General features: G+C 42.4%; 1 protein-coding gene across 1 annotated transcript in view; it reads right to left on the bottom strand.

The window, feature by feature from the left end:
* Positions 1 to 24,537, bottom strand: part of ZNRF2 (zinc and ring finger 2) — a 178,362-nt gene that overhangs the window by 13,612 nt on the left and 140,213 nt on the right. The window contains exons 3-4 of the mRNA XM_089652069.1: positions 6,107 to 6,212; positions 454 to 534 (exon numbers count right to left, since the gene is read on the bottom strand). Of these exons, the coding sequence (XP_089508195.1) occupies positions 477 to 534; positions 6,107 to 6,212 (164 nt within the window). The 3' untranslated portion in view covers positions 454 to 476. The remainder of the gene's footprint in view (positions 1 to 453; positions 535 to 6,106; positions 6,213 to 24,537) is intronic.

Consider the following 24,537-nt stretch of genomic DNA (forward strand, 5'->3'; position numbering starts at 1 on the left):
CCGCCTACATCCTGACAGCCAATGTTTGCCACGCTCCGCGGGCCGGATTAAAAGGTCCGCCGGGCCGTAGTTTGCCCATTGCTGGCCTAGCTGCAGAGTCCTGACTTTTGGGGCGGCCGCCCGAGAGGAGGGAGGGGAGCGGGCGCCCGGCACACAGAAGAGCCGCATTGAAGTGTGTAAAGAGCCGCATGTGGCTCGCGAGCCGCGGCTTGCCGACCACTGGCCTAGGAGGTGAACTGAGAGGAGTGGGCACCCTGACGCATCACTGTATATAGTGACGGAGGTAGGTAGAGTTGGGGTGTTGGGATGTGGGGTAAAGAAACATGCTTTTTCTGCAGGAGGCTATGTCTTTATACAACAAGCATTACAAAAGCTGTTATTATTGTGTATACATTCAGGGAAACATCCCTCACGTCAGATTCACAAAAAGGCCATCATTTATTAGCAATTTACCTATCATATGAGTCATTCAAGCTCTAGTCCGATGGATGCTCCGGACAAGATCTGTTTACTTCAAACCATTCATCTATGCAGCTGGAGGAAACAGAAGAGCACATAGAAAGATCATTATATATGATGATGTAAAACATGAAAACAGATGCAGCTGAGTAGTAGTAGTACTATTGTCTGTCCATGTCTTGGTCACCAAGCATGGCTCCTGGGACTTACCATACCTCCTGTTCAGCATGGCATAGCTAAGTAGGTTTAAAGGAGGAAACCTAACTCGGCTTTCACCATGGAATGACAGCTTTCAGTTCTCTGACTGTGTAAGCCGTGCTCAGAATCAACATGTTATGAAAGAGGTGCCCACAGATCAGAATAGTAAATGAACCCTCTAAATTTCAACAGGTCCTCATTTTACTGCGACTTTCTTCCTTTCTGCTTTCTTCATTAAAGAGGTGTGCAAATTTAGGAATCTGGAAAGTTCACTATAGAATCTTAGCCTTTAATTCTGGCTTCTCATCATACACAGCCAGCTTGTTACTGACATTGGGAGTTAATATGATGATATTAGAGTGTTAATGAACCAATTAAAAAAAATTGAATATTAATAGTTGACAAAGTGTGCCTAATTTGTTTTATATATTAATTCTTTTATAGTAATTATTTTAGAAGGAGTAGGTTTATTTTGGTAATGTCCCCTCTTACTAGCAACTTTTACATTTTAACCACTTCCCATCCAGCCCATGTATATAAACGGCCAGACGGGAGCAGTGTAGGGGCGGGTGGCCGTTTATAAACGGCCTCCCCACCTCCTGCTTGTGCACGCTTCCTGGGAGCGCGCAGCACCGCGATCTGGTGCCCGCTGACACAGCAGAACACCGATCGTTGTACGGGACCTCTATGTGAGGTCCAGATCATGTGATCACTGGATTGGCCAATCAGTGATCACATAAATAGTAGTAAGCAAGATGTCAATTTTGACATCATTGCTTACTACTAGTGAAATCTGCGAATGATCACAGAGGTCACATGGTACAAGGCTATTCACAACAGCCTTGTACCATGTGACAAGCTGTGACTAATCACAGCTCTCACAGTATTTCTCAATGGCTGCAAGAATGCAGCCAGAGAGAAGGAGAAATGATTGATTGCTTTTGCACCCATAAAGGCTGTAAAAACAGTGTAAATAAAAAAATAAAAAAATAAAAAAAAATCACTCCCCACAAGCAGTACAGTGTCACTATGGTGACACTACTGCTAGGTTGATAGTATGTTAAAAAAAAAAAAAATAGAAATGTAAAAACATTTTTGAAAAATTAAAATTTTTGGTTTTTTTTTTTTTACAAAAAAAATAACTGAATACATTTTGGCCAAGATTATTTATTTGCAAAATTGTATACGAAAAAAACTTTTTTTTTCATGTTTGGAATTTTTCATTTATATAGCAAAAAAATAAAATTCCCAGTGGTGAATTAAAATCACCAAAATAAAAGTTTTATCTGTCTCAAAAAAATTCTAAAAAATTCATATGGGTACAGTGTTGCATGATCGCGCAATTGTCATTCAAAGTGTGATAGCACTGAAAGGTGAAAATTGGCCTGGACAGGAAGGGGTTGAAAATGCCCAGACTTGAAGTGGTTAATAACTGTTGGTACATGATTTTACCCTGGCATTAGCCCCTATACAGCAAAGGACACTGGGAAAGGAAGAAGCAGCACTAAGTCAGTTTAGCTGCAGTGCTCATATGCTAGCATATTAAAGGGGCCAAAGAAGGAGTGAAATGAGCTTATTAGTCAGGTGCTTTTTCTTTACTGTCCAGTAACAGGCTGTGGTGAGGAGAAAACATGTAAATGTAACTACAACAGATCAGGTCTCCTGCTCCGCTAGACAGGACCAGGGGCGGACTGATCATTTGGGAACTCGGGCACTGCCCGAGGGCCCAGGGTCGGAAGGGGGCCCCATGAGATGAACCTGGTACCTTTCATAGGCTTTTTTGGGTGTGGTTTGAGTGTGGGCAAGGACACAGGGGCCCCATGATCCCCTATTGCCCGGGGGCCCCATGAGTTGTCAGTCCACCCCTGGACAGGACTATACTGTATGACAGTGCTGTGTAAATCTCAGCTTTTCTGAAAATAATACGAATATTGCATATTGTGACATGTCAGGAAGGCTTGTGACATGTAATTGAGACTTAATTGTAATTGGAGAGGCCCACTTTAGTAAAGAACAAAATTCTAACCTTTAGCATTTCATCTGAATCTTTAAATACAAGTTCACTCTCATTAAAAAAGAAAAAGTCCCTGGAAGGAGGGTTCCCCATGCCCCCTCTGCCTTGTAGGGCCGCACAGAGACCTTGGAGGCAGTGCGGGCCCCACTTCCTACCACATCAGGCAGTGTACACTCATTTCTCAGTCAGTGTCATCTCAGATCTCCCATTTATTTCCATTCCAATTGCAGTCATGCCGGTACACTGCAGCACAGAAGCCCAGACAAAGCATAGATTTAAATGAGAGTCGGTATGTGAGAAGTGGGGCCAAGCTACACATTGGGTCTGTATGGGGGCATGCAAGGTAGGAGGGGGATGAGGAATCTTCCCTGGGTTATGTTTATATAAATTGTACTTTAACAGTCTGTAATTTAAAATGGGTAGCACAGTGGCTAAACGGTTAGCACTTCCGCCTGGCAGTACTCGGGTCGTCGGTTCGAATCCCAACCACAGCACCACCTGTCTGGAGTTTGCATATTCTCCCTGTGCCTGCGTGGGTTTCCTCTGGGTACTCCGGTTTCCTCCCACACTCCAAAGACATGCTGGTAGGTTAATTGGCTCCTGTCTAAATTGGCCCTAGTATGTATGAATGTAAGTTAGGGACCTTAGATTGTACGCCCCTTGAGGGTTAGGGACTGATGTGAATGTACAATATATATATGTAAAGCGCTGCGTAAATCGACGGCGCTATATAAGTACCTGTAATAAATCATAAAATAATTACCATATGTATCTAGCGAATTAACATTTTGTCTAAATACTATGCAAGTTCTAAAAGCTTGCTTTTTAATATTTTTGGAGATCCACTGTAGGATTTGACAATATTCTTAGCCTGGTATACCTGCGTAAGCATTTTTCTAACCTTCATGATTCAGAAGGTTAGAAAAATAGGTTTCAGATTGTTTCTAGAACACAAAACTGGAGTCACGATGAGGCAGCAAATTTCATAAGGTAGACGGTTGCCCTTTGTTTGGAGAAATGTTTACTTTCTACTAGTTCATTTATACCAACCGATGCAAGTCACCATACTGAAACTTTTGCTGATTAGCAGAAGGAGGGAATGCTGGGTAATAAGAGCTAAATCTTTCAATGCAAGTATGATGTTAGTCCATGACTCTATCCAGAATTTAGGGGCCCGTTTACACCACTGCGGTGTGGTAACATGCTTTATACCCATTGGTGCAATTCAGTGCCAATCGGGCTGAGGATCCATTCACGCAAGTCCGGTCTGCTGTGGTGCGTTAATCAAGCCAGCTGCAAGTTTAGTGTACAAGACAATGTCAATTTCTCTGTCTTTTTAATTACAACACAAACTGAGCCCATTCTCACAAGCCCTAACAGAATACAAGCCCTGATGAAGAAGGGGTGCTTCACCCTCCCCCCAAAACGTGTTGGCAGTTTTAAATCATTTTGTTATGAATCAATTAACCGCTTCCGGCCCAGCCTATAATAATATGACCGCTGGGCGGGAGCACCCTGGTTCCACAAGGACTTCATATGACATCCTCCAAGTCACGCTCCTCCTGCATGCTCTGGAAACCGCTCTGCAGCTGTCACCCGCTGTGTCCAGCAGACACAGTAGATGATAGATCATGTACTGGGCCGGCTCTGGTATCATGTGATTGCTGTGATTGGTCACTTGACAATTGTACACAATGAATTTCTTTAATTCATAGGACTCTAACCAAGAAAAACGAATGGGGATTTAGAGATACCAAACCATATCAATGAGCATAAATTGTGCAAAAATGTCAGTTTATAAAATTGAACACTTTTTATTAGGGTAAAAAGAACCACTAACAGGTGGAGCATAATCATCAAACATATACATGGAAAACTTTTGTCCACAGCCTACCCTTTATGTCTAGCTGTTGGTTATATGTGATGCCCGTGACGCCCCTTTGCCACTAGGCCAGGGCTTGAAAAGCCACTCTCCCGCTCGCCAAATGCGAGGAGAAATTCTTGTGTGGCGATCGGCGAGCACAGATGATGGAGTGGCTGCACCTGAGCTCCAAGCATCATTGTGAAACCAAGTTCTGCTTTACGGCTTCTTCGGCACCGCCATTACACTCGCAGCGCCGCTAACGGGACAGGTGCAGGAGAGGTCCGCTCTCCTGCGCTGAGAGGAGACACCCTCTCCCCAGCCGCAGGGGACTCGAGGAGAGGTCCGCTCTCCCCCACCACGGGGGACACAAGGAGGGGCCCGCTCTCTACCACCTTGGGGATCACACACAGCCATTGAAGTGGTATTTTGCATCAGAGAATAACATTGACATAATAAAGCTATGTTATAATTGCAGTTTTTTATATTGTGGACTCTTTATTGTAAAGAAAAATGTAATTTTATACACTTTAAGGGGGTGTGGTTGGGGGCAGGGCTGGGGTGGGGTTGGAGGCGGACCTGGGCAAGGTTGGGTGGGGCAACTGGTGGAGGGTAAGGTTTGTGCCTGGCTAGTAGGTCTAGATTCGAAATTTTAAGCCCTGCTCTAGGACATCAGTAACATTTACTGTGGCCAGGTCTCATCAATTGTATTTTATGATTTTCCATGTATATGTTTGATGCTCATGCTCCACCTGTTGGTGGTTCTTTTTAACCTGATAAAAGGAGTTCAATTTTATAAACTGTTATTACATTTTTGCATAATTTATGCTCATTGATATGGTTTGGTACCTCTAAAGCCCCACTAGTTATTCTTTGTTAGGGTCCTATTCAATATAATCCTCACTAGGGGTGTGTTACCAGTAAAACCGTGTTTACAAGGGTAGGGAGAGACATTTTTTCTCCATCTCCCACTCCCTATACATTTAATGAGGCTTTCATTCATAGCCAGTCACTGTGTAGTATTGTGATGATCTTTGTGATTGGTCACAGTGATCACATGGTTCAGACAGGGCCAATCACTCTTTTAGACTCTTACCATTGGTTAGATGCTCTTATTAGACTTTTTACTTGTCAGCAATAAAAACCTCAGTTTTTCATCTAAAGTGAAATAATGGGTTCTGGCTGTGGGTGGACTTTAAAGTCCATGTTCACCTTTTTTAATCAGTAGCAGATTTGATGCACACATTCTTTAACCTGAGTCTGACACAAACAGACTATTATACACAGTGCAGCTCACAACAGCAACTGTACATCTAAATGGTAACTTTAAAGACCAGTTTTTTTGCAAGGCTTACCCACATAACAGTAGAATCGGAGACAATATAGATACAAACGAATAAAACATATTACAAAAATAAAAATTACTGCAAGTAAAATGTAGGACTACAAAGGAAGCACAATTTTGTAATTTGTGGGCTGGAATTTCACAGTAACACATTTTATTGTTACAATTTCACAATAAACAGTTTATTTTTACTTGAAACTATATACTGTTTGAATAAAAAAATACTTACCCTTTGTGATATATACATAGGCAAGGTAATCTGGCTATCGTGTCACCTTGTTGTAGGTCCTCCAGACATATTGTACATTCTCCAGCATCTTTACTGAGTACATCCTCTGTTGGAAGAAAATATTTAAAATACATTTTTCTTTAAGTTTTAAACACAATTTACCTGCATATTATGTATAATCATAATTGTATGAACTACTGCACTAAGGTCAGGATCTACCCCCGTCTGAATTGGTGTCCAAACAGTGAAATCCAGCCCAAGGTCAAACATTCTCTCAGAAGCTCGAAATCTGCCTATAACTTCGGATCTGCTTATCATTTTTAATGAATGTGCATGTGCCTAAATATCCCCCAAACCGTACTCTCCGCTCCTCGCAAGACCTCCTGCTCTCTAGCTCCCTTGTCTCCTCCTCCCATGCTCGTCTCCAGGACTTTTCCGGAGCTTCCCCCATCCTCTGGAACTCTCTACCCCAATTTATCAGACTATCGCCAACTCTGCTCACTTTTAGGCGATCTCTGAAAACCTCTCTCTTCAGGGAAGCCTATCCTGCCCTCAGATAATAATGGAATCTTCTACTCTTCCTACCAGTCCATCCCCCACAGTTACTACCTTTTGTACCACTAGCCCCTCCCTTCTAGATTGTAAGCTCCAAGGAGCAGGGCCCTCCTAACCCTCTTGAACTGTATTGTTGCTGTATTGTCTCCCTTTATATTGTAAAGCGCTGAGCAAACTGTTGGCGCTATAAAATCCTGTATAATAAAAATAATAATGAATGTATTTGTCATCATATGCTGAAAATAAAATGACATGTTCTGTAAAAGGTTTGCTTTAGTGTAGGTTGCAAATATCACTAAAAGATGAACTGCTGGTGCTCAATAAGAAGTATTAAAGTAATACCGTCACAGATGAGATCGGGTGCATTCAGGGTGATGTGGCCGTAGGTTGGGAGGAGGGAAGAGGGTGGACGGGTGGGTGGGGTCAATGGAAATATGTATATGTGCAATATTTTTGCAATTGAATTGTTCTTTTTGTATTGGAAAATCAAAAGTTTAAATAAATAAATAAAAAAAAAAAAAAGTAATATTATCACCACCAGAGTCACTTTTACAAAATAAGTCCCCTGTCAAAGAAGCATTTATATAAATGGCCTTCACAACAGCCTGTGCATTGAAAAGCTCCCCAGTCCCTGCTAGCATTCAACTGTCAGATGAGTCAAATACTGGCTACCCCTCTTACCGCTGTGGTCCTCCCACCGGCTGGTATGCTTCAAGACATACAAGCTGGCAGGAGAAGCTAGAGCAGCCAGCTTGGAGAGCAACTTTTCAGCTCAGTTAAAGCAGTATTAAACCAAAAAGAAAACATTTATTATATTGCAGCTTACCAAATCTTAGATGTGATGGCTGCATTTGTTTCCTTTTTTTAGACTTTCTTCTATTTTCATTTGGTGCTTCAGCCAGCAAGTTTGCGAATTTTCAGAAGTTCATGCTCTCCAGCAGAATGTATCAGTTTACATGGATGAGATCATCCAATTACCACTGGCAGGGGTGATTAAAATGATCAGCTTTTATTTATTCATGTAAAACCTTTATAATCTGTTACAGCAAACCATTTTTTGCTTTTGAGATAAAGTATAAGCTGGAGTTTGGCTCCAATTTGGTAGTGTATTCAAATCTGTTAATAAATTGAACACTCCCATCTCCCCAGACTGACAATGCTGCTGTCTGTTGTGTCCTGTGCTCATTCCTCCAGAGTTGTGTCTCACCAATACAGGAGGTGTGTTACTGGCCAGATTGCCAGCTGAAAACAGAGAAAAAAAGCCTAAAAAGAGAAAGCTAATGCAACCACCACATCTAATGATTGGTAAACTGCAATATGTTATATTTTTTGTTTTGGGTTTAATACCGCTTTAAAATATTTGTGGCAACAGGGTCACTTTATAAATTCTGCATTGTAATTTGAAGTGCCATGAGCTTTTAGTTAGTTTGGGTACTGAAAGGCAGGGACAATCTGAGGACCAAAATTACCAAGGGCAAATCGATGCCTATAGCAAAGGGATATCCTTGGAAACCAGGTCAGCTAATACCATAAATGGCAGTTTATCACCTTCGATATAGGATACATTTCAATGTTATTCAAATTATTCTATTTCAAAATACAGAAAACCATATTTCTATTTTATTTTGTTAAAATCATTTATGGAGGACAGAATTAATTTTCATCATGGCATGTGTATACTGCCAATTTTCTTCTATTATTTTAATATCTGAAAACATGAGCCTGCCAAATTATTAACAAGCCACGGGAAACAGAAAACCTTAAGGAATGGGCATGTCTTATTCCATACCACAATCCTATCAATGCATTTGGGCAATTTTACATAAACACAAGGAACAGAACAGTCCCCAATTTCCAATGTATCCAGTAGATGTCGCCAGACACAAAGAAAATTATTTCACATGAACAATTTCGAACAATGGCAGACTTCCTACTATTGGGCTTATAACTAAAAGCATTGCTGCATAGGAATTTTCTAATTAAAGAAGCCTGCACAGACAGAAATATTCAGGCTGCCACTGCTCACCTCCCTAAAAAATGCAAGCTGGCTGGTTGTCATACTCATCCAAGGGTTTTAAAACTAACACACTGAACAGATACAATTCTGTAGATCAGGACTTCTGGGTTCACTTCAGGGGCAGACTGACCATTTGGAAACTCGGGCACTGCCCGAGGGCCCAGGGTCAGTAGGGGGCCCCATGAGATGCCCCTGTCACGATCGCCGCCACCAGCATGCGACAATCGCACGACCGCGACTAACAGTAATACGTCACGCCTGCGGCGTCAGACCCCAGACCTTCTAACCAACTCGTGACCGAAGGACCGGCCGATCTAAAACCGCGGTGTGACACGCGTAACAAGGCCCCACCCAGCTGCACCCTGCACAGCGATTGTCCAGCTAATGGGCTACAATCGGTGCCTGCAGCCTGAATGCGCTTGTTACTGGTCGGGTTAATTACGCAACTAACCCTCTACTGCCACCACCACTTTTGTTGGAGACTGGGAAACTCCTGTTATCAAATATACACTATAATGACTGAAAAGTCACCTGTCCAATACGGTCACCACAGGCCGATTTGGCAGAGGATTAAACAAACACAGTAGCGTCTCTTCAAAGGCAGGAATTCGTGAATTGCAAGTAAGCGCTTAGAAACGGTTTGACTCTTTTAGTAATAAATCATTCTTTCTGAAAGTGTTAAACAGGTGCAATAAAATATTTACAAAGAAAATGTAACTATATATATATATATATATACATACATATAAAAAGGTACAGCAAAGAGATAATAGGAAGGAAGTTAAAGAGTTAAGTTACTTGCCAATATGCCTTGGTTTGTAAGCAGATCCAAGTGCAGAGCAGGAAGGGTCTTTAAACTCCTCTGTTACGATGTTAGACTCAAGAGCCTAGCTTCCAGGCTTGCAGCCTGTCCTTTTTAAATATCCCTCCGCAAGGGGGGGGGCTCTGAATACTGGCCATTACGCTGTTTTGGGAGGGGTCGGGAGAACTCTGAATTAGAACCAACATCTGTCATAATCCATGACATGAAACAGGGGAACAAAAACCTGACTTGAGGAATGTTCATTTCATTCTGACATCTTTACTGTTAGGTTCTGTGAGGTTTCAACTTCTTTCAAGTCCGGGGAGAAGCTGCCTTATCTGTTTTATGATGGGTGAGCCTACACAAGGTCTGGGATCAGTGCTTCCTAATGCTCTGATGAGCTGGCCTTATCATGATTTTAGGTGAGAAAGTTTACGCTTCCGCAGACTGCCTGGCACCGGACTGAGGATGCCTTAACTTGGGTTGACCCCCCACCATCTGTCCCCAGGAAGGGAGGGGGTAGGGAGTGAATGATCGAGGAATATTTCAAAAAAAAAGAAAAGAAAAAGGAAAATGGGAACTCCGCGTCCAACTCTGATGAGCAAGTTTGCTACAGCCCCTGGTACCTTTTTCAAAGGCATTTTTGAGTTTGGGCAAGGACACAGGGGCCCCATGATCCCCTATTGCCCGGGGGCCCCATGAGTTGTCAGTCCATCCCTGGTTCACTTGCTGCATAAATGTCCTGGGGCAGCCACTTAAGGTGTTAAAAGCCAGAGGTAGCCAAGCAAAGAGCATTTTAAAAAGTCTGCAAAGCCAGCCAACTTGTTTCCTTTTCGTACAAGTTTCCTTCAAAGTGATTATATTGGTGTCTTGTATACATTTGCTTTTTATGTTTAAGACATAATAAAATGTAACCAAAAATTAGTTTTGATTTAGCCGTGTTTGAATTGCTCCATGCTAAGTTTTAAGATCTTTGATTTCCAACCAGATGGTGAAGCTGCAAGTGTCTTTTCACATTTATAAACAAGGTAATCTTAATTGCTTTGCAGGGGTAAAAAAAAGCCCCAGAGTATACAGAGTTCAATAGCTGAAGCTCAGATGACACCCCAAGCTGAAAGAGTGTGTGTCCCTTCCCTTTTAGTGCTCTGACGCTCTATACAGTTTTATTTGGGAAAAGACAATTCTGAAAGACCAGAGCTGCTGCAGTGCTCTCTTTAGGAAACCCATAATGCGCTGTGAATCTTTTGTCACCACATTGTATTAAATGTTTTATAAAATATATATATATTAAAATTTGAGCCAAAACATTTTCCACTGTTAATGGGTGATTTCACCTTTTCCAGAAAATAGCATATGCAGTGTAGGGGATCCAGTAGGTAATAAATACTGTGCAGTTTTGCAAAATGTTCATTAATTTTATTGTCACACCTGTAAGCCATTTGGGCACCCATGTAGCCTGGCCAAAAAGCTCCCAGTTAGCAATCGCCATGTCTTGCTTTGATGCAAAGCCAAAGGGTTCACATCCTTACAACAATAAAAGGATTTATCTTTAAACCACACGCATTTGGTCATGTCCACCTTTGGCTAACCACACTCACTTCATATTCTGTCCCTTTAACATTAATCCCTCTTTGTCAGTTTAAACCTGGGAGGTATGCAAAATGACGTGCTGACACTAGCTATGTGTTTTCTAAAAAGCTCTGTGTAGTGAAAGTCCTTTTCACATGTCCACTTTCACACAAAGGTCAATATAGTTTCAAGGGGGACATAAATTTCACACTGCTACTGACCCCTCCATGTAACAGCCTGCAGGTGGAATCTTGCATTGTACTGATGACAACCTGATGTGACAGCAAAGGACAGCCAGGAAGAATAGATGTGATGTGACCTGATGCAACTGTCACTTCTGGACAGTCAGGAGATATGAAGCCATAATGTCACATAGGATGATAAAACGAGGAGAAAGACAGGACAGAGAGAAGAGCAGAGGGATGCTATTGTGGGCTACGGAGGCAGACTGACTACTGATGATGGTTCATTACAGAAGAGCAGAATGACCTTGCTGATGGAGGGACATGAGACAAGCAAAGTGAGGCTACTCATGTAGGGACATGATAGAGGAGCAGAGTGAGGCTACTGGTGTGGATACATGAGAGGGGAGAAAGGAGATTAGTGATTTATGGACATGATAGAAGAGCAGAGTGAGGCTATTGGCGTGGGGCCTAATAGACATGCATAGTGAGGCTATTGGCGTGGGGCCTAATAGACATGCATAGTGAGGCTATTGGCGTGGGGCCTAATAGACATGCATAGTGAGGCTATTGGCGTGGGGCCTAATAGACATGCATAGTGAGGCTATTGGCGTGGGGCCTAATAGACATGCATAGTGAGGCTATTGGCGTGGGGCCTAATAGACATGCATAGTGAGGCTATTGGCGTGGGGCCTAATAGACAAACACAATGAGGCTATTGCTGAGAGAAAATAGGAGAGCTAAGTAAGCCTACTAAAGAGGGGGCATGAGAGGGGAGCAGAGTGAGTTTATTAGTGAGGAGGCATGATAAATGAGCACAGTGAGACTTTTGGAATGAAGGCATGGTGAAGATACAAAATGAGGATATTGGTGTGGGGCCTAATAGAGATGCATAGTTAGGCTATTGGTGTGGGGCCTAACAGACAGAGAGAATATTGGTGTGGGGCCTAATAGACATGCATAGGGAGGCTAATGGCGTGGGGCCTAAGAGAGAAACATAGTGAGGCTATTGGTGTGGGGCCTAATCGACATAGTGAGGCTATTGGTGTGGGGCCTAATCGACATAGTGAGGCTATTGGTGTGGGGCCTAATCGACATAGTGAGGCTATTGGTGTGGGGCCTAATCGACATAGTGAGGCTATTGGTGTGGGGCCTAATCGACATAGTGAGGCTATTGGTGTGGGGCCTAATCGACATAGTGAGGCTATTGGTGTGGGGCCTAATCGACATAGTGAGGCTATTGGTGTGGGGCCTAATCGACATAGTGAGGCTATTGGTGTGGGGCCTAATAGACAAACATAAAAAGGCTATTGCTGAGGGAGAATGATAGGAGAGCTAAGTAAGCCTACTAAAGAGGGGGCATGAGAGGGGAGCCGAGTGAGTTTATTAGTTAGGCATGATAAATGGGCACAGGGAGACTGGGGGAGAGTGGGGCAATTGGTAGGGGACCGAATAGACATGCATAGTGAGGCTATTGGTCAGGGGGAATTATAGGAGAGCCAAGTAATACCTAGTACACATGATGATAAAATTGGTCGAAAAACTTTTTTCGGTGCGATCCTCCAATAATCTGACTGTTAGTACACAGCTTTAGAGAGCCAATCACAACAGTTCATGCGAAAATATCCAAAGGGACAAGCACGAAATTTGTTTTTGCTAAAGAACAGCATGAATGATTTCTGTTTAATCAGAACAGTATTTGTCCGGAAACCATCGAGTGACCAACACTGTGCATGCTCAGTAATGATAGAATACTTTACAATACACCACATCATCGGGGGACGTTGTATTCTTTCTTAGGAGAATTTTCATAACTAGTAACCTATTCGTTTTCGATCAAGAGATTAGCATGCAAAATGAAAAAAGGGAGGATCATTCGTACAATATTCTCATCATGTGTACCAGCCATTAGCCTACTAATGAGGAGGCGTGAGAAGGTAGCCGAGTGAGTTTATTAGTGAGGAGGCATGATAAATGAGCACACAGAGACTTTTGGTATGAAGGCATGGTGAAGATACAAAATGTGGCTATTGGATTGGGGGGAATGATGGAGGAGATGTGGTGAACAGAGTTTCCGTTTGAGCCTTTTTTTTGGGGAGGGGGGGGGTGCCTGAGCCTTTTTTTTGTGGGGGGGGGTGCCAGAGGATGTGCACGTTACTCACCCAATTGTTCACATTTAAGTTTTTAAGTTTAAAATACAATTTCCTTTATTAACCTCATAAATAAAAGTCACATCAGATGTGTTTTTGATAGAACGGCATAAGATATTTTCATTCTCATAAGCAAACCACGGCTTTTGTTATCTTTAACTGTAACAGTTTCTATCAACTGTAACTTAGCCTGACATTTAGACTTTGCACGACATTAGTGACTGCACAAAACCGGCAGATTCTAAAAAATGTTAGCTGACTTCAATGAAACAAGAAGGGAAGTACAAGGTGTATGTCATAGCAGATGCCTCTAGATATATCAGTGGTATTTAAAGGTCATCAGGCTTACCAACATTAACAAAATATTAACCATACAACATGTTTATCCAATGCCTAAGATAATAAAAAAAATGAAAAACTATAAAAGGCAAGGCAGCCTAGAAACAGGGCAATTGTCATTTTATACCTAATGTGCCAATAATCTAACTGTGCTTTAAAGCTGATGTAAAGTATAGATTTTTGTTATATTAATATATATTTATATATTAAAATAACACCACATGTTTTACTTACCTGTTCTGTGCAATGGTATTGCACAAAGAAGCCTCCAATCTCCCCTTCTGGGGTCTGCCGCCAACACTCTCAACTCCTCCTCTTCTGTATGTGCCCCCAAAGCAAGTCGCTTGCAGTAGGGCAGACGTACAGTGGGGCTCGCTCCCGAGCTGGGCTGTGTGCGTCCATAGACGCCACAGTGGGGCTTGCCCTCCCCTATAAGGTTTGATTGACAGCAGCAGGAGACGATGGCTCCCACTGATGCCTCTGTGTCCTATGAGGAGGGGAACACAGACAAGCACCACTGCGGACAGGCACATACAGTGCCTTGAAAAAGTATTCATACCCCTTGAAATTTTCCACATTTTGTCATGTTACAACCAAAAACCTAAATGTATATTATTGGGATTTATATGATAGACTAACACAAAGTGGCACATAATTGTGAAGTGGCAGGAAAATGATTTTCAAAATTTTGTACAAATAAATATCTGAAAAGTATGGTGTGCATTTCTGTTCAGCCCCCTTTAGTATGATACCCCTAACTAAAATCTAGTGGAACCAATTATCGTCAGAAGTCACCTAATTAGTAAATAGAACTCATCTGTGTTTAATTGAATTGCAGTAGCTGTTCTGTGAAGCCCTCAGAGTTTTGTTAGAGAACATTAGTGAACAAACAGCATCATGAAGGCCAAGGAACACACAAGAGAGATCAGGAATAAAGTTGTGGAGAAGTTTAAAGCAGGGTTAGGTTATAAAAAAATATACAAAGCTTTGAACATCTCAAAGCTTTCATCTGCTCTCCTCTCCACTCTAAACTGTAACTTTAGCAACGCATAGACTTCTGGTATCTCAGAACAAATAGTGTATATATTTTGGTCTGTTTGTGTTGATTGAGTCTCACCTCTTGTTGCACTTCTTTTATTACTCTGGCCTGTGTCTGGTCTGTGTTTGAGAAACATCCCCCCAATTCATCTGATCCTTATCAGTTCCTAATTGGGGCGGAGAAGAGTTGCTCATTTGACCATCTCCCTATAAATTTAGATCAGCTCATAGGGGGAGGTCACAGGAGGGGGGCACAGTCACAGATGGAGTGCAGTTTTCTGCGTGAGTGCAGTTTTTGCTGGACTGGGAAGCTGCAGTTGAACACAGCAGTTTAACTAAAGCAGGATAACTCAAGCAGCAGGAAGATACAACAATAAGAAACTCTATTGCACGCTGGACAGACTGCAAGCAAACATCCTGGGAAACATCTCCTACAAGTCTGAGTCCCACTCCATCTACCTTTTAATATGCCACCTCTACTCCTCCTTTTCATTATTACTATCCTGCGTTCCCAAAATCTCCTTTCCTTACCCCTCTGTTCCACCCCAAAGCTTATACATCTCACCCTCACTGCTACCATCTACCTGCTACTGCTCTCATCACCTCCTGCTGATACCTCACTCTCCTGCTGACCCAAACACCAGGACTGGAAGGCATGTGCACTCGTGTACATCCCGCTCCCATCTTACTTTCCTCACCCTTCTTCTCCTAACCTCTGGGGATATCTCCCCAAACCCTGGTCCTCCAGTATCTCACCCCAACACCAGGCACCCTCTTTCCTCCAGGAATAGCCGCAATCCCCTCAATTTAATATCAGTTTCCATGCTCCCAAAAACCACCCTCCCTTTTTCATGTGCACTCTGGAATGCCCGCTCTGTCTGTAATAAGCTCACTTCTGTCCATGACCTTTTTGTCTCCCGCTCCCTTAACCTACTAGCAATTACAGAAACCTGGCTCCAAGCAGCAGATTCTTCTCCCCCAGCATTTTCCTACGGAGGCGTCCTCTGGACCCGCTCACCCAGACCCAGTGGTTGGAAAGGAGGTGGGGTTGGTTTGACCTTGCTACTCCTGAAGAGGTCACTAAGGTCTTCTCAGAAGCCCGTCTCACTACCTTCCCCCTGGATCCTGTCCCCTCACAACTACGGTCACCCTCTTCTTCCGTCCCATGCTCCCTCACTCACATCTTCAATCTCTCCCTCTCTAACGGTGCCTTCCCCACCCCTCTGCACACATCACTACCATACTTAAAAAGCCCTCCCTGGACCCCACAAACCTGAACAACTTAAGACCCATCTCCCTGCTGCCATTTACCTCTAAACTCCTAGAACGATTAGTCTACAATCGCCTGAGCTCCCACCTCACGGACAACAACCTTCTTGAACCTTTACAGTCTGGCTTTTGCTCACTACACTCCACTGAAACTGCCCTACTAAAACTCACTAATAATCTACTAACTGCTAAAACCAATGGCCACTACTCCATACTCTTACTACTTGACCTCTCTGCGGCTTTTGATACGGTTGAACATCCCCTCCTCCACAAAAAACTCCACTCTCTTGGCCTCCGAGACTCTGCTCTCTCTTGGTTCTCCTCCTAGTGCAGCGCTCCTTCAGCGTTACCTATAACTCTGGCTCCTCCTCTTCACTCCCTCTTTCTGTAGGGGTCCCTCAAGGTTCCGTCCTTGGACCCCTTCTCTTCTCTATCTACACCACCTCCCTTGGTCACTTGATAAACTCCCATGGCTTTAAGTACCATCTCTATGCAGATGACACACAAATCTATCTTTCTACGCCTCACCTCATCCATTCAGTCTCCGCTCGCATTACTAACTTACTAAGTGATATATCGGCATGGATGTCACTCCACTTCCTCAAACTCAATCTTTCAAAAACTGAGCTCTTAGTATTTCCTCCAGCCCGTGCTCCCTCCCCTGACTTCTCCATCAAGATCAATAACACAACCATCAGTCCCTCCCCTCATGCCAGGGTACTAGGTGTAATCCTAGACTCCCATATGTCCTTTCAGCCCCAAATCCAATCGCTGTCCAAATTTTGTAGACTTCACCTCCGCAACATCTCCAAGATACGCCCGTTCTTAACCTCGGAAACTACTAAGCAACTTATTCACTCCCTGGTCATCTCTCGCCTTGACTATTGTAACCCCCTCCTCATTGGCCTACCTCATCGCAGGCTATCCCCTCTTCAGTCTATCATGAATGCTGCTGCCAGACTCATCCACCTTATTAACCATTCTGTATCTGCCACCCCACTCTGCCAATCCCTCCAATGGCTTCCCATTGCCAAACGGATAAAATTCAAAACATTAACAATAGCATATAAAGCCATTTATAACTCTGCCCCAAATTACATCACCGATCTTGTCTCCAAATATCACCCAAACCGTACTCTCCGCTCCTCGCATGACCTCCTGCTCTCTAGCTTCCTCGTCTCCTCCTCCCATGCTCATCTCCAGGACTTATCCAGAGCTTCCCCCATCCTCTGGAACTCTCTACCCCAATTTATCAGACTATCGCCTACTCTGCTCACTTTTAGGCGATCTCTGAAAACCTCTCTTCAGGGAAGCCTATCCTGCCCTCAGCTAATAATGGAATCTTATACTCTTCCTACCAGTCCATCCCCCACAGTTACTACCTTTTGAACCACTAGCCCCTCCCTCCTAGATTGTAAGCTCCAAGGAGCAGGGCCCTCCTAACCCTCTTGTATTAAACTGTATTGTCTCCAGCTGCCAGCATCCTAACAACAAATTACATCATCAGTTGATAAGGAGAACGTCGGTTACATGCACATCATCCTTGTCTGGCGCTCCCCTGCCCCTATTTATCAGCACTGGGGTCACATTAGGAGAGTGAGGGAGAGAAAATGAGACACACTGGAATACTAGTCAGCACCAGAGGGAGAGAAAATGAGACACACTGGAATACTAGTCAGTACCAGTGTGCAAAGGTGTATTTTCTTTGGAAGAATAAATCACCTCTAACATTGGGTGTACTGGATGTGTGTAGAAAAGTTTTTTACATTTTAGTTTGGGGTGCCTTGAGATTATCCATAATGTTATAGGGTGCCTTGAGATTATCCATAATGTTATAGGGTGCCTTGAGATAATCCATAATTTTATAGGGTCCCTTGAGATAATCCATAATTTTATAGGGTGCCATGAGATAATCCATAATTTTATAGGGTGCCATGAGATAATCCATAATTTTATAGGGTGCCTTGAGATTATCCATCATCTTGACTGAAAGAAGGTTGAGAAACACTGGTTTACAAGGACTTTATTGCTAAATGAGCATTCCATAAACATGCATGGTAAGAGCAGGAGAGCGTTCCTGTTTAGAGGGAAGGAATATGTGGTACTTGTAAACATTACATTGACAACTACTATGATCCCTATAACATGTGATCTAGGAGCATGCAGGGGCGGACTGACCATTTGGAAACTCGGGCACTACCCGAGGGCCCGGGTTCAGTAGGGGGCCCCATGAGATGCCCCTGGTACCTTTTTCATAGGCTTTTTTGAGTTTGGGCAAGGACACATAGGCCCCATGATCCCTCATTGCCTGGGGGCCTCATGAGCTGTCAGTCCGCCCCTGGGAGCATGTGTTATTTTCCATATTGGTTTGTAATGTAACTGTACGGTCTATTTTATAAAGCACTGTGCACACTGTTGGCACAATAGACAGTAAATACTGAATAACAACAATAAACATGAGGAACATCACCAATCTGAGCAAAATAGGCCCAAATGCCCGACAAACATCTTGTTTCAGTGGGGGTTTTTTTTAATGAGAAGTTTCTCACAACTGCAAAGCATTGGTAAGATTAGCAGAAGTACCAAACCAGACTATCAACATAACTTTCTTCCCCTGGTAGAACCCTCCTCTGTGACATTCCAGTAAAGGTTCTTATAGACATGAGATGACAGTCATATGATTCAGGCTTTCAGCAGATGATGTCAATGAGCACCTGATGGCTGACAAATCTTAAAGGAAATAGTGATGTGTCCTGTTGCAATGCCATCTATTGTTTTTCACAGATAAGCAGATGCCAGTGCTGGTTCATCGCATAAACAAAAACACTGACATGTTTATACATACCTACAACTACAGCCATCCTCTAATGTATACGATATTGTCAAAAGTATTTGGACGCCTGCATTTACACGCACATGACCTTTAATGGCATACCAGTCTTGGGAGTATGAAATTGTCCAAAATGTCTTGGTATGGTGACGCCTTAAGAGCTCCCTTCACTGGAACAAAGGGGCCAAACCCAACCCCTGAAAAACAACCTGACACCATAATCCCCCCTCCACCAAACGTTACACTTGGCACAATGCATTCAGGCAAGTGCCATTCTCCTGGCAACTGCCAAACCCAGACACGTCCATTGGATTGCCAGACAGAGAAGTGTAATTGGTCACTCCAGAGAACATGTCTCCACTGCTCTAGAGTCCAGTGGCGGCGGGCTTTACACCACTGCATCCGATGCTTTACATTGCACGTGGTGATGTAAGGCTTGGATGCAGCTGCTGGGCCATGGAAACCCATTCCATGAAGCTCTCTATGCACTGTTGTTGTGCTAAGCCAGGGATCCTCAAACTACAGCCTGCGGGCCTGATATGGCCCGCCAAAGCCAAAAAAACAAAACAAAACAGAACAGCAAATAGCTAGGCTTTTCACTGGTTCCTCAGCCGCGAGGACCCAGTAAGAGGCAGCCTGGAAGTCCCTGATTTCACCTGCTGAAGCCAGAAGAGTAACAGGAGAAGAGGAGAGTACACCAAACACCAGGTACAGTGCATTGCGGTGTCCAGTGTGTTAAGAGAGTTCAGTGCACAATGCATTGCGGTGTCCAGTGTGTTAAGAGAGTTCAGTGCATTGTGGTGTCCAGTGTACAATGCATTGCGCTGTCCAGTGTACAGTTCTCAGCACAGCAAGCAAACGGACCACAATGTGCTCTCCTGTTTAGTGTGGTCAGTTTTTAATAGGAAAGCAGAGGGGCCGGCAAGAAGCACCAGGGATTTCACACAAAGTAAACAATGCAAAGAGTACAGGATACTTTTTCATACAAGCATATGATACAGCAGGCACATATCAGGATTATGACATTTTGGGTTGACATATTCTTTGATACAACCAGGCAAATACATCAGATTTGTAAAAATAGCTTTTTACCTGTCTCCTTTTGTTTCCTCTGTTTAACAGGGGTTGTCAACTGCAAAGTCTGTTCTCATCTCGATTGGTTTACTTTAAGATGTCTTTCAAACAAGAGGCTATCCTTAAAAAAAAAAAAAAAAAAAACTGGAGCGGCTTAACCCAGCCACCTACTGGAGGCAATGCCAACAAGGGAAGATAAGAAGATTACTCCCAACAGTAAACCATGAGTACACAAGGCTTACCTGTAAAGAAGCATATGCACTTTGTGGGCTCATGGAGCCTCTGCAGTGTTACCACCAGATTGTTGCTACCAAGACTAAAGAAGTATTAGTCACTGCAAGGATCAACAAGTAACTTTATCAAAACAGAAGGTTTATTTTAAAAAAAAGGAAACAAATTATAAAATTTATTAGGAAGGTTTTAGGTTTTTTGTCTTGGTGGGGGTTGTGAGAACTTTAACCACTTTACAAACGCATGCCCGCACTTTACTGCACATGGCAGCCAATGTAGGCAACGCAACGTACGGATGCGTCACTGCCTAGTTCCAGGTTTCAGGAGCGCACGCGCACCCCTGCCGGCACCCGTTGTGATTGTACACAGCGGGAGCCTGTCAGCAAGTCCCAACCAGTGATTAACAGCTGGAATCTGCTGATCGGCTGTGTACAATCACAGCCCAGAGCGCTGTGTTGACATTCAACACAGACCTCTGTACACAGAGAGCAATTTGTCAGTTTCTCACCCCTGCAAAGCAAGGATGAGAAACTGATAGTAAAAGCAGCTCACTTTACACACATTACACATAGTTAGGCACACATTTAACCCCTAGTCGCCCTAGATGTTGTTAACTCCTTCCCAGCCAGTGTATATTTATTGTTTTGCATGAAACTATGGGTTATATGCTGGATTTTTTTTTTTTACGAATGGCGGTGATGAGCAATTTATAATGAGGCTGCAGAAGTGTGGTGGGCAATCTGCCACTGACATCACCAGTGACAGTGTATAGTAATATCACTGATCACTATTAGTGTCACTGGTGATGTCCGTGGCAGACTGCCCGCCGCACTTCTACAGCCCCATTATAAATTGCTCATCACCGCCATTCGTAAAAAAAAAAAAAAAAATCCAGCATATAACCCATAGTTTCATGCAAAACAATCACTATACACTTGTTGGGATTTTTTTTTTTTTTCATGATTTATTTTTTATTTAATTTTTTTCAGTTTTCCAACATACAGATAGCAGTAAATATAGTAAGGAAGTAGAGCTATACATGTCGTATAGTTTTTTTTTTTGTTTTTTTTTAACAAAGACATGTAGCGGAATACTATTTGGCCAAAATTTATAGAGAAATTACATTTTTTTTTATTGGATATGTTTTATAGCAGAAATGAAAAAATATTAGCTTTTTTTTAAAGTTTTTGGTCTGTTTTTGTTTTATCGCAAAAAAAATAAAAAACTCAGTGGTGATCAAATACCACCATAAAGGAAGCTCTATTTGTGTGAAAAAGATATGTAAATTTAGTTTGGGTAGCGCAGTGCGGTATAGCAAAAAATGGCTTGGTCATGAAGGGGGTAAAATCTTCCGGAGCTGAAGTTAAGGAAGGAAGCGGCAAACAAATCTTCATGATCATTTTTGAAACAAAAACCTGCATGCCACAGATGTGTACTTGTTTATGTATGACATTACATTCCTTATTCAGGTCAATGACAGCCTGTTGTGGTGACTAATTCCTTATCAGATAGCAGTCCTTGAATGCTTAATTGCTTATTTGCCTGACAGCTTATTTGCTGCAGAGGTTGTTCCAAAGCCAAATCTCACCTGGCCCCCATACAAGGTTACCCATCATTATGCTAGCAGTGTTTCAGCATGACTAAACCCAGATTAACATACCTGTAACTAGTGAAACATGGCAGAAATGTCCATGACAATTTCTGATCACATATCACATCTACTTATTAAATTGAAGTTAAGCCAATAAAACCTTCATTAAGCTGCATTGTCATACAAGCCTTTTCAAACCTACCCTTTTCAGCCCCTATAGCACATTATTCAACAGTGTGGAGTAGTGGCGTCCCGTATGAAAACTTCATGACCGAAACTTCAGGATGCACATGGTTTTAAACCAAAACCAAAAAGGACATTTAAAAAATATTTTTTTTTATATAGAATTGTATTATATTTGACTTTTTAATTAATATCATGAATTTAAATTAATATGAATTTAAAAAATACAATCTGTTACTGTTTATTATAGCCCTGTGGCCCTGTGTGGGTCAATGTGTGGAGGTGAGCAGGCATTGCTGCCATTTGAGGATTTCTGTTCATTTTTCACTGGAGTGAAGATCACATTCACACAGATTCACTTGCATGGACTTTATGTTCTCAATTAACACATATATAATTTGATTGGTTTGATGTTTGTATACACACAGTGTGTTTTTAGAGATATTGATAAATAGCACGGGAATTTTTTCTTCTTAAAGAATCACTTCACAATTATCTGTAGTTTGTCACATATTCAAGGTCATGTTTCACTTATACTTGTAGAAAGATATTTATTGTTTGCAATCCAGTAAGGTAAAACAACTTTCATTGAAACTAACAAAAGTTAGACAGAAGATAAAATGAAATTTATATAAAACTAAAATAACTTAAGTTTTGCATTTTTTGGATTGAAGTCAATTGCGGGTGTTTTTGCATTGACATCAATTGGGGTCGTTTTTTGCACTGAAGTCAAAGGGATGCTATTTTGCATTGAAGTCAATTGTCATTATTGGCACCTTTCTTTTTCTATCGGCAAAACCCAATTTTCGGCTGATAATTTTCAGCAGCAAATATATTAGCAAATCACCAGTGTGTGGTATGTAAAGTACTATACAGCATACAAAATAGGGTATTCTGCAGGATGTCAAGTATAGCTAGATAGTATAGAATAGCTTGAAATACACTCTGTTCACATCATTTGCCTTGTGTGCATGGCAGTGGTTCACACAACTGTGTTGCAACGGAGTGCCCTGAGAAAAAGTATTGTCACCTGTCACATTTCAAGAAAGTTGTAACAAAGAAAAAAAAAAAGTAAATGGCACTGTTCCCAACAGCGCACACTAGTGGCAGTGAGTTTAGCACAGCTGCTGGTGGGAACAAGCCCTGCGCAGAATCTATGGTATGTCATTGGTTAGCAAAGGTAAATAAGATGTCCACTTGAAGACCAATATTTTCCTGACACTAACTTTCCAGCAAAATATACTGATTTGTACATGTAAACAGATACTTAGAACCCCCCAAAATTATATTAAAATATATATACACACACACACACACACACACATACACACTCTATATTGGCAAAAGAATTATTGGGACACCCCTCCAAATCATTGGATTCAGGTGTTCCAGTCACCTCCATGGCCACAGGTATTAAATTAAACACCCAGGCATGCAGACTGCTTCAACATCCATTTGTGAAAGAATGAGTTGCTTTCAGGAGCTCAGTGAATTTAAGCGTAGTACCGTGATAGGTTGTCACCTGTGCAATAAGTCCATCCATGAAATTTCCTTGCTACTAAATATTCCACAGACATCTGTTAGTGGTATTATAACAAAGTGGAAGCAACTGGGAACAACAGCAACTCAGCCACTGGAGTGGTAGGCCATGTAAAATTACAGAGCGGGGTCAGCGTATGCTAAAGCTCCCAGTACACAGAAGTCACCAACTGTCTGCAGAGTCAATAGCTAAAGACCTCCAAACTTTGTCTGGGTTTGGCAGTTGCCAGGAGAAAGGTACTTGCCTGACTGCATTGTGCCAAGTGTAAAGTTTGGTATAAAGGGGATTATGGTGTGGGGTTGTTCCTTGGGCTTGGCCCCTTAGTTCCAGTGAAGGGAACTCTTAAGACGTCAGCATACCAAGACATTTTGGACAATTTCATGCTCCCAACTTAGTGGTAACAGTTTGGGGATGGCCCCTTTCTGTTCCAACATGACTGCGCACCAGTGCACAAAGCAAGGTCCACAAAAGACATGGGATGAGCGAGTTTGGAGTGGAGGAACTTGACTGGCCTGCACAGAGTCCTGATCTCAACCTGATAAAACACCTTTGGGATAAATTAGAGCAGAGACTGCAAGCCAGGCCTTCTCGTCCAACATCAGCCTGACCTAACAAACGCACTTCTGGAAGAATGGTCAAACATTCCCATAGACACAGTACTAAACCTTGTGGACAACCTTCCCAGAAGAGGTGAAGCTGTTATAGCTGCAAAGTGTGGGCCAACTCAACATTGAACCCTACGGACTAATACTGGGATCTCATTAATGTTCATGTGTGTGTAAAGGCAGGCGTCCCAAAACTTTTGGCAATATGGTGTGTGCATGTGTTTGTGTGTGTGTGTGTGTATGTATATATATATATATATATATATATATATATATATATATATATATATATATATATATATATATATATAAAAATTTTAAGCAGAGGCCCTAAAGAATAAAATGGTGGATGTTGCTAATTTTTTATGTCACACGGCATAAGCAGTTCTTCAAACGCAATTGTTTTGGAAAAAATGTACTTTCATTTTAATGCACAAAAACACAATATAATACCCA

The sequence above is a fragment of the Staurois parvus genome, unplaced genomic scaffold, assembly GCF_062004578.1.
Source record: "Staurois parvus isolate SC_StPar_1 unplaced genomic scaffold, SC_StPar_1.0 ptg000670l, whole genome shotgun sequence".
Classification (NCBI taxonomy): domain Eukaryota; kingdom Metazoa; phylum Chordata; class Amphibia; order Anura; family Ranidae; genus Staurois; species Staurois parvus.